Raw genomic sequence first — 10,184 nt, forward strand, 5'->3', positions numbered from 1 at the left:
TGTGAGTTCATTTATGTTGTGGATACAACATATATAACCTAGATAACTAACACACATTTAACCTAGATAACTAACACACATTTAACCTAGCTAACTTGACTAACTAATGCTAAAACCCACATTTAACCCAGCTAACTTAGTTAGATAGCTCTAACTACACATATTTAAACTAGCTAACGCTAACTAACACAGACATAACCTAACTTAGCTAGCTAACTAGCACACATATAACTTAGGTAACATTGGCTAAACACATCCTATAGCTGTTTAACAACACACAAAGTGTCTGTGGGTTAAATAAACTGGAAAACATCCCAATATCGTGATTACTAGTTTATTTTCTATCAAATACAGAAGAATAAAGACCTGAGAGATCTAGCTGGAACATACTTAACAATCATATTACTAAAATAAAGGGGTGCAGGGCCATGAAGACGTTTAAAAACAGTACTAATACGTTAATATTAACATGTAACCAGTGGAATTAGAGACACTAGCTAGCGTGCTAGCCTGGTGGTCACCATGGTTACTGCAGAAGAGATTCCACTGACATCACAGATGTGACATCACACACCTGAGCATATATCAGCAGGAGTTCCGTCAGTTGGGGTTCAGGCTAGAGCTGGGAGACGCAGTATCAGGACTTCGGAGGAAATCTTTCAGTTACTGAGGACGAGCAGCTTTAGTGAACATTAGCAGAATGTCTTTACTGATCTCGATAAAGACGGTGGTTCAGCGGCCGGTGAAGATCAACCGGCAGAGCTGGGAGAACTTCCAGCACGGGGCGACCAACCGTCCCAGCAGGAGAGAGAAACGTCCCCACGTGTTCATGGACGGACATGAGGACGCTCCTGCACTGAAACAGGCCAGACTCCAGCTGGAGAGAGGTGCGTTATGGGACAGATTTCAGTTTGGTTAACATGTTTAATTTCTCTTAAACTAAATCAAATGTTCTCAGATCAGTTTTAAATGTTGATTTTAATACAGTTCTGTTTCTAACCTGTTTCTAATGTCACTGATGTGCTGCAGATATTGTCGTTAGCTCCAGCGGAACCTCTGGTAAGAGGAAGCTGGTGGAGACACCGGAGGAGGAAGCTCCGGTAATGAAAAAGACTCGAATCCAGCTGGAGAGAGGTGCGTTATGGGGCAGAATTCAGGAATCTGGTTTCCATGTTTGGTTAAGCTACCGTTTCTTTAAGACCAACATCATTATTTAAAACCACCAAGCAACACCTTAGCAACAACATAGCAACCACTTAGCTATTTCTGCGTAGACAGACTACAGTAGTGATGTTACTGGTGGTGATGAAGCATGAATTGTTGTATTGCAGTACTTCTTTAGCTGTTTAATTATACTATATTTAAGTATATATACTGTATAAATACATACAATGATTTAATATTCTTTTTATTGTTTTCTTTTTACAGCTCCTCCCACGGTATGGATCATAGGGGACAGCTATATTCGCCGTGGGGAGGAGATGGCGAGGAGCTCACTGGGAGGTGACCTGGGCGTACAGGCTGAGGTCAGCTGGTTCGGCTGGGGAGGACTGAGGTGGCAGGGACTCGTCCCGTTCTTCAACCAGTCTCTAATAGGAAGAACGGCTCCGGATGTGCTGATCATCCACTGTGGAGGGAACGACCTTGGAGGAATGAACGCCCTTCATCTTAGCACCCAGATGAAGGAGGATCTCCGTGATCTCCACCGTCGTTTCCCACACATGAAGATCATGCTGTCGGAGATCACCCCCCGACGTCAGTGGAGGTCCTCCACTCACCCCAAGAGGATTGATGCAGCCCGGAAATGGGTGAACGGCGAGATGGCCGATTTCATGTTGGGAGTGAAGGGGGGTGTTATTCATCACCCGGATATCCTGTTCCACAACCCTCGACTCTTCCTCAGAGACCGGGTTCACCTGTCTCCTTCTGGCAACGAACTCTTTTTAAATGACATCGCAGAATCCCTGAAAACCTTCATCTAATAAAAGTAATTCTGCTGAAATCATCTGGATTCATCTGGATTCATTCAACACTGAGAAACACCAGGAGACTGATGACTTTACACTGCAGTGAAATCAACAACTCAGCATTAGATGCTAATAAATGTTAAAGTTTTATTTTCTATAACATTCAAAATCTGTAAACTTAAAAATAGAGTATTTTGTAAACAACAGAATGAATTAATGTAAGAAATAAAAAACTAATTCTAGAGATTGGGAAGATAACAGAGTTCACAGTAGACTTTATCAGCCTAAACATTTCAAATAATTAATTTAAAACAATTCCCAATTCTTTAATTAAAGTTATATGTAAGCTTAAAAAAATCTATATTTCAAGTCAAGTAGTTTTATTGTCAATACTGCATATGTACAGGACAGAGATTTGAAATTACTTTACTCTCCTTCCTACATTTTTACAGCAAGTACAGATAATCGATATAATAAAATAGAATGGGAGACATTGTATGTACAGTACAGCAGGGACACAAATAGACATACATGAAGCAGAAAACAAAGTGCAGTAGTGTGGGGGGTGAAATAAGATATATAATATAAAAGAATGGGAGACACTATATGTACAATACAACAAGCACACAATAGACATACGTAAGACGGAAGACAATAGTGCTATATTGATGGTGATGTAGTGGAATGACAGTATAAATAGAACCCGTATAACAGAAGTGCAAATATGGTATAATAGCTTAAGGCTGGTAAAGTGAATGAGTGCGTAAAGTTCTTACAGTCACAACTGTTGGGGAATGAAAGTGTGTATGACAGTGAAAGTATAGCAGTAGTGCAGGTATTGGGCGTGTAGTGCAGGTCCGTTTTGAAAAGTTCCAGTACTGTGTGTGTTCTAGTACAGAGTTTCAGTACTGTGATGGTGGGGGGTGGGAGATGCTGAGTGAGTGTGCGCTGGGGGCAGGATTGGGATTGGGGGTACAGCAGGAAGAGAGTTCAGCATCCTCACAGCCTGATGGATGGGGCTGTCTCGCAGTCGGCTGGTCCTAGACCCGAGACTCCACAGTCTCCTCCCTGATGGCAGCAGGCTGAAGAAGCTGTATAGTGGGTGGGAGGGATCTCCTGCCAGACGGAGGGCTTTCTGTGTGAGGCGGGAGCTGTACAAGTCCTGAAGGGAGGGGAGAGAGGTGCCAACTATCTTCTCAGCTGCTCTCACGATGCGCTGGAGGGTCCTGCGGTAGGATGCTCTCGATGGCCCCTCTGTTGAAGGAGGTCATGATGGGGATGGGGGCTCCAGCTCTTCTCAGCTTGCGGAGAAAGTAGAGAAGCTGATTTGCCTTCCTGACCAGTGATGCTGAGTTGGTGCTCCAGGAGAGGTCCTCTGTTACGTGCACACCCAGGAACTTGGTGCTGCTCACCCTCTCCACAGCAGTTCCGTTGATGGACAGAGGAGTGTGCTGTGTGTGAGTTCTCCTGAAGTCCACAACAATCTCATTGTTCTTCTCTGTGTTCAGAGAGAGATTGTTGTGTTTGCACCAGGAGGCCAGGCGGCTCACCTCGCTCCTGTAGTGTGACTCATCGTTGTTGAGTTAAGATTCAGGGAGTTTAGAGTTTCTACGTTTCAATAAATATCACTAAAGCCCTATTCGGGGGTCCTGCGGTAATTTTCTCTTTTATGGGGGTCCTCTGTGATTTCATTCCCATTCGGAACGACTATCTATGCGTTTTCTCAGACGTCCTCTGAGAAAATTACAGGCAAAACTATCTACTGTTTTCTACTGAACTCTGTGGTCCTCCGGTAATTTTAGTTCCGTCTGGACTCACATCTCTGAGTTCCGTCACCTCGTGTTTAATAAAATAGCTATTTGTCCACTGCTGCGCACCATAATTACATTTTGGGTGTGCGTTTACACAGAGATCTATGTAAACACAACATTGAGTGGAAATGGAGGAGCTACTGAACGAGATGTCAACGAGATACGATACTCTGTGATAACATATGTTGTGATATCGATGTATAAATCTAACTCTCCAAATTATTTTCCATCTTTGCTCTTATATAAGTGCACCAACTAAATGGGCCCCAGCATAACAAGTGCTTATCGTTATGTTGTGAAATATATGTTGTTAATAAAAATAATAATAATAATCATACTAAGACATTTTAACATGCAGTTAATTTGTTTTACCCGCACAGTACATTCGCCAGTGTTATATTAACAGTGTTAGATAAACGCTGTGTGAATGTTCAAAATCCCACAGTGTGATTGTTGGTTTTACACTAATTAACTAATAGTGCTAACACTGGTAAATACACTGTGTAGTGTTGTATATTTAACCCTAAGGTAGCCAGTCTGTCAGGTCTGATGCTGATAGCGCTTCTGTCTCTCCCACACTCAGTGCTCCCTGCGATCTCCAGTCTCCGAACTACACTACCCAGAACGCACCACACGCTGACATCACACATTCACCTGATCTCGGTACACCTCCCGGAAGTCCGGAATACTAATTTCTCACCGTATAAATAGCCCTTTCACACGCATACCTGTGCTGAGTATTGTTTGGTCTTCCACTGTACAACGCGTTTCTATTTCTTGCATGTTTTCCTTTTGTGTATGACCCCTGGATTGTTTATTCTCGACTCTGATTTTTGCCTACGCTCTGACATTGGATCTTTTGTGTATTACCTGGACTGTTTATACCATTGCTGATTTTTGCCTGCTCTTCTCTATTGCCTTGCCGTGTATGACCTCAGGACTGTCCCTCGTTATTCGGTACGTGTTATCTCTCTGGCTGCTGTTCGCCCCTGTTGAATCTATTCTGTATACTGACTACCCGTTGTTTCTGTGCTGTAAAATAAATCACAGTGTTCTGCATCTGCACGTGTCTGAGTACTGTCTAGCCTTGACAGAAATACTCAGCCGTATGGATCAGATAGCGGATGCCGAGCTTATTAAATCTGGTCTAGCCAACCAGGGCAAGCTACTTGGTCAGCACCAACAGACCCTCGCTGGTGTGACCCAAGCTGTAGATGAGCTTGCTCGACAGCAGGCCAGCCAGCAGCAGCAGCTGTCCGAGATTTTAGAGCACCTTAGGGGATTAACTGTACAAAATCCCAGTCCAGCAGTACCTCCTCCTGTACCCCAAGATATCCCGGTTGGTTCTGGTTTTTCAGTCTGCAAACCAGAGGTTTTTGATGGGGATCCTGAGAAATGCAGCGGGTTCCTTTTACAGTGCTCAGTATTTTTTAGTAATACACCACCGACTACGGACAAAGCTAAAATTGGATTTATCGTGTCGCGGCTGTCCGGTAAGGCACTAGAATGGGCCACCGCGGTTTGGGATAGTGTTTCGGAGTCGAGCTACGATGCTTTTTTGATGACTTTTCGCAGTGTGTTTGATCACACGAAGTACGGTCATTCCAGTGGTGAACTTTTGTTAACTATGAAACAGGGGAACAAGTCAGCAGCTGCTTACGCACTGGAGTTTCGCACTGTGGCAGCAAGTAGTGGCTGGAATAATTCAGCACTGATTAATGTGTACCGGAATGGTCTAAATTCAGACATCCAAAAGGAACTGGCATGCAGAGATGACGATCTAACTCTGGATCAACTCATTTCTTTATCCATCCGGCTGGATCAGCTCCTGTCTCGGCGCCCCAAGCAGACACCCCGCTCTCTTCCTGCTCCGGCCCCGGTGGTTAATATCTCCCCTCCGGCTCCAGAGGCTTCAGCACACTACTACCCTGAACCCATGGAGGTCCAGAAAACCAGACTGTCCATGACGGAACGTCAGCGCAGACTGCGTCTCCACCTTTGTCTTTACTGCGGTGGGCCTGGGCATCTAAAAGCTGATTGTGAACTCCGTCCCCGACCTTTTAAGGCATCTACAACGGGACAGCGCGTGGAGACCACTCCACGCGCTACTGTGGTACGTAGATGCCCCCTTTTGTCTAAATCTAAATGTTTTTCGTTGACTGTTGCTATTACATGTCCAACCGGTACATTTTCTGTCCCAGCCCTTTTAGATTCCGGGGCAGAGGGAAACTTCATCAGCGCGGACCTGGTTAAAGAGAGAGGCATCCCCACCAGAAGTCTGCTGCGCTCCATCTCGATCCGTGCTGTTGATGGTAACACCGTACGCTCCAAACCCATCACCCAGCAGACTGTGCCTCTCACTGTCCAAACCAGCGCACTCCACATAGAAGAAATGCCTCTCTTCGTCCTCCCACGGACTGAACACCAGCTAATCCTGGGTTTGCCATGGTTAAAAACTCATGATCCTGTTATATCATGGTCCAAAGGGGACATTATTTCTTGGTCTCCTCATTGCCACACTAACTGTCTAGGTTTAGATAAATTAGCTGTCCAGTCCACTTCGGTGGAGAGCCCTAATGCTATTGATTCCCCTGACGTACCCTCAGAATATTCTGATTTTTTAGGGGTTTTTAGTAAGACCAACGCCACTAAATTACCTCCTCATCATCCCTGTGATTGTTCGATTGATTTAGTTGAAGGTTCCACACTTCCTAAGGCGCGCATTTATCCCCTTACCTTAGATGAAGAGAAAGCTATGGAGGAATACATTAGCGAGGCACTCGAACAAGGATTTATCCGCCCGTCCAAATCTCCAGTCGGTTCGGGTTTTTTCTTCGTTAAAAAGAAGGATGGTGGACTGAGACCGTGTATTGACTATCGGGGTCTCAACGACATCACTCATAAATTCGCTTATCCTCTTCCTCTCATTCCAGTAGCTCTGGAACAGTTGAGAAACGCTTCGTTTTTTACGAAATTAGATCTCCGTAGCGCGTATAATTTGGTTCGTATAAGGGAGGGGGATGAATGGAAAACTGCGTTTACCACCACTAACGGTCACTATGAGTATCTCGTTATGAGCTACGGTCTCGCAAACGCCCCCGCCGTGTTCCAATCATTCATGAATGATTTATTCAGAGATATGTTGGGTAAATTCGTCATAATTTTTATAGACGATATATTGATCTATTCCCCTGATCTTACTACTCACATCCAACAAGTCCGTCTAGTCCTCCAGCGTTTATCCGATAACAGTCTCTATGCCAAAGCCGAAAAATGCGAATTTCACCGGCAGAGAATTGCGTTTCTCGGCTACATAATTAGCGCGAATGGTGTCCTCATGGACGATAATAAGGTGGAAGCCGTCACGAGTTGGCCCACTCCTCAGACTATTAAAGATCTCCAGCGCTTCCTCGGCTTTGCTAATTTTTATAGGCGCTTTATACGTAATTTCAGTAGCATTGCTGCCCCACTTACGGCTCTGACTAAGAAAGCCACAAAAACTCTAAAGTGGTCCTCTGAGGCTCAGCACGCCTTTGCTAAACTTAAAGCTGCTTTTGTATCCGCTCCCATTCTTAAGCATCCTGATCCGAAGCTCCCTTTCACAGTCGAAGTTGATGCCTCTGAGACCGGAGTTGGTGCGGTCCTCTCTCAGCGCAGTGGGTCACCCCCCAAATTATATCCCATAGCTTTCTTTTCACGTAAGTTATCTGCGGCCGAAAGTAATTACGGTATAGGAGACAGGGAATTGTTGGCTGTAAAACTGGCATTGGAAGAATGGCGTCACTGGCTGGAAGGGGCCGTACACCCGTTTACAGTACTTACAGATCACAAAAACCTCGAATACCTCAAAACCGCTAAACGATTAAATCCCCGTCAAGCTCGCTGGTCTCTATTCTTTTCGAGATTCCAGTTCTCCATTTCGTTTCGTCCAGGTACCCGCAACACCAAAGCTGACGCGCTCTCCAGGGTTTTCAGCACCACGGATAGCGCAAATGATGTAACCGAAACCGATCGTATCCTTCCGCCTTCAGTAGAAATAGCTGTCATACGCTGGGAGTTGGATGACCAGATTATGGAAATCAATGCTGGTCATCCACCTCCAGCAGATTGTCCTCAGGAAAAGACGTTCGTTCCACCTCGTTTCAGAGATAGATTAATTACGTGGGCCCACTCTGCTCTATCTTCGGGTCATCCTGGTGTAACGCGCACGCTACAGTTAATTTCCTCTCGCTATTGGTGGGAAACCATGAAAGCCGACATACACACTTTCGTTACGTCATGTTCGGTCTGCGCTCAGTGTAAGACTCCCAAGACCCTTCCAGCCGGTAAACTTATGCCTTTACCAGTGCCTGAGCGACCTTGGTCGCATTTAGCTGTGGATTTTGTGACAGATCTACCTGTTTCAGAGGGTTATACCACAATCCTTACAGTGATTGACAGATTCTCTAGGGGTGTTAAATTTATCCCGTTTCCTTCCCTGCCCACTGCGTTCCAAACTGCTCAAGCAATCTATACTCACGTGTTTAGACACTTTGGTATTCCCGAGGACATTTTGTCTGATCGAGGGTCTCAGTTCACCTCTAGGGTGTGGAGGGCATTTTTTGAACATTTAGGAGTGCATGTTAGTCTGACTTCTGGCTTTCACCCTATGAGTAACGGGCAGTGTGAAAGGGCTAATCAGGAATTAGGCAAATTTTTACGTGTTTACTGTTTTAAATATCCCACTGATTGGTTCCGTTATCTCATTTGGGCTGAGATAGCTCAAAATTCGCTCACTAACTCCACTTCTGGTCTCACTCCCTTTCAGTGCGTTCTGGGTTATCAACCTCCTTTGGCACCATGGACAGCGGTGTCTTCCGACGTGCCAGCTGTGGATGACTGGATGAAACGCAGTGAGCAAGTGTGGGAGGACACTCACCGGCAGGTCTCAGAGGTGCTCCAACGTTACAAGGAGCAGTCGGACAAGCGCCGTGGTGACACCCCTCACTTTTCGCCTGGTGACCGTGTATGGCTCTCGACCCGGGACTTCAGGTTTGAGGGGTGCTGCAGGAAGCTCCTGCCTAAGTATATTGGTCCCTTTCGTATACTGTCTCAAATCAATGAGGTTTCCTATAAGGTGGAGCTTCCTGCGCAATATAAAGTGAATAATTCTTTTCACGTCTCTCTCCTCAAGCCTGTGGTTCCGGGTCCGCTGGCAGAGGGGGCTCCTGACGACGTACCACCCGCGGCGGTGGAGGGGGAGGATTCTTCGATGTACGCAGTTCGTGAGGTGCTGGATTCTCGCCGACGTGGTGGCTTGCTACAGTACCTCATTGACTGGGAGGGTTATGGTCCGGAGGAACGTAGCTGGGTGGCTGCCGGGGATGTGCTGGATCCTGTTATGCTGGCCGATTTTCACGCTCGCCATCCCGGTAAGCCAGCTCCCAGACCTAGGGGCCGTCCCAGGCGTCCTCTATCCGGCGCGGCTCCGGTCCGCCGGGGTTCCCACTCCCGCAGCCCGCGTCTGTCCGGCGCCTCCGCTGCAACTCCTGCCACTCCCGCCTGTACTCCCTGTCCGTCGGGTGGGCGTCACCGTGGACGCCCCCGCGTCTCTGCCGCTCCGGTCTCGTCGGGGGAGGGTAATGTCAGGTCTGATGCTGATAGCGCTTCTGTCTCTCCCACACTCAGTGCTCCCTGCGATCTCCAGTCTCCGAACTACACTACCCAGAACGCACCACACGCTGACATCACACATTCACCTGATCTCGGTACACCTCCCGGAAGTCCGGAATACTAATTTCTCACCGTATAAATAGCCCTTTCACACGCATACCTGTGCTGAGTATTGTTTGGTCTTCCACTGTACAACGCGTTTCTATTTCTTGCATGTTTTCCTTTTGTGTATGACCCCTGGATTGTTTATTCTCGACTCTGATTTTTGCCTACGCTCTGACATTGGATCTTTTGTGTATTACCTGGACTGTTTATACCATTGCTGATTTTTGCCTGCTCTTCTCTATTGCCTTGCCGTGTATGACCTCAGGACTGTCCCTCGTTATTCGGTACGTGTTATCTCTCTGGCTGCTGTTCGCCCCTGTTGAATCTATTCTGTATACTGACTACCCGTTGTTTCTGTGCTGTAAAATAAATCACAGTGTTCTGCATCTGCACGTGTCTGAGTACTGTCTAGCCTTGACACAGTCCATTCTGTAGTGAACTTACATAGCTAATTAACACACACGCATTTAAACAAGCTAACTAACACAAACACATTCGGGGGTAAAAAAAATAAGCTGGAAAAGGTCTTAATATCGTGTTTACTAGTTTATTTTCAGAACCAGGAGAACTGCGTCTGCTGTGAAATTACCGTAATTACCCTGATAGTGCGCACTATAAAATCACTGTGAGACTGCAAGGCTGAAGATGC

At 46.2% G+C, this 10,184-nt stretch overlaps 1 protein-coding gene across 1 annotated transcript; it reads left to right on the top strand.

The window, feature by feature from the left end:
• Positions 1 to 385: 385 nt before the first annotated feature.
• Positions 386 to 2,003, top strand: LOC125803739 (uncharacterized). Its single transcript, XM_049481852.1, has 3 exons — positions 386 to 887; positions 1,030 to 1,134; positions 1,429 to 2,003. Exons 1-3 carry the CDS (start codon positions 701 to 703, stop codon positions 1,980 to 1,982), a joined length of 846 nt encoding a protein of 281 aa, XP_049337809.1. The 5' UTR covers positions 386 to 700; the 3' UTR covers positions 1,983 to 2,003.
• Positions 2,004 to 10,184: the final 8,181 nt, after the last annotated feature.

The sequence above is a fragment of the Astyanax mexicanus genome, chromosome 8 (genome assembly GCF_023375975.1).
Source record: "Astyanax mexicanus isolate ESR-SI-001 chromosome 8, AstMex3_surface, whole genome shotgun sequence".
In the NCBI taxonomy this organism is placed as follows: domain Eukaryota; kingdom Metazoa; phylum Chordata; class Actinopteri; order Characiformes; family Acestrorhamphidae; genus Astyanax; species Astyanax mexicanus.

What these genes read in the sequence shown, in the direction of transcription:
- LOC125803739 (XM_049481852.1), top strand. Translation starts at nt 701, where the DNA reads ATGTCTTTACTGATCTCGATAAAGACGGTGGTTCAGCGGCCGGTGAAG. An exon ending in CAGACTCCAGCTGGAGAGAG is followed by an intron (nt 888 to 1,029) that starts GTGCGTTATGGG and finishes GATGTGCTGCAG; the next exon opens with ATATTGTCGTTAGCTCCAGC. An exon ending in TCGAATCCAGCTGGAGAGAG is followed by an intron (nt 1,135 to 1,428) that starts GTGCGTTATGGG and finishes TTCTTTTTACAG; the next exon opens with CTCCTCCCACGGTATGGATC.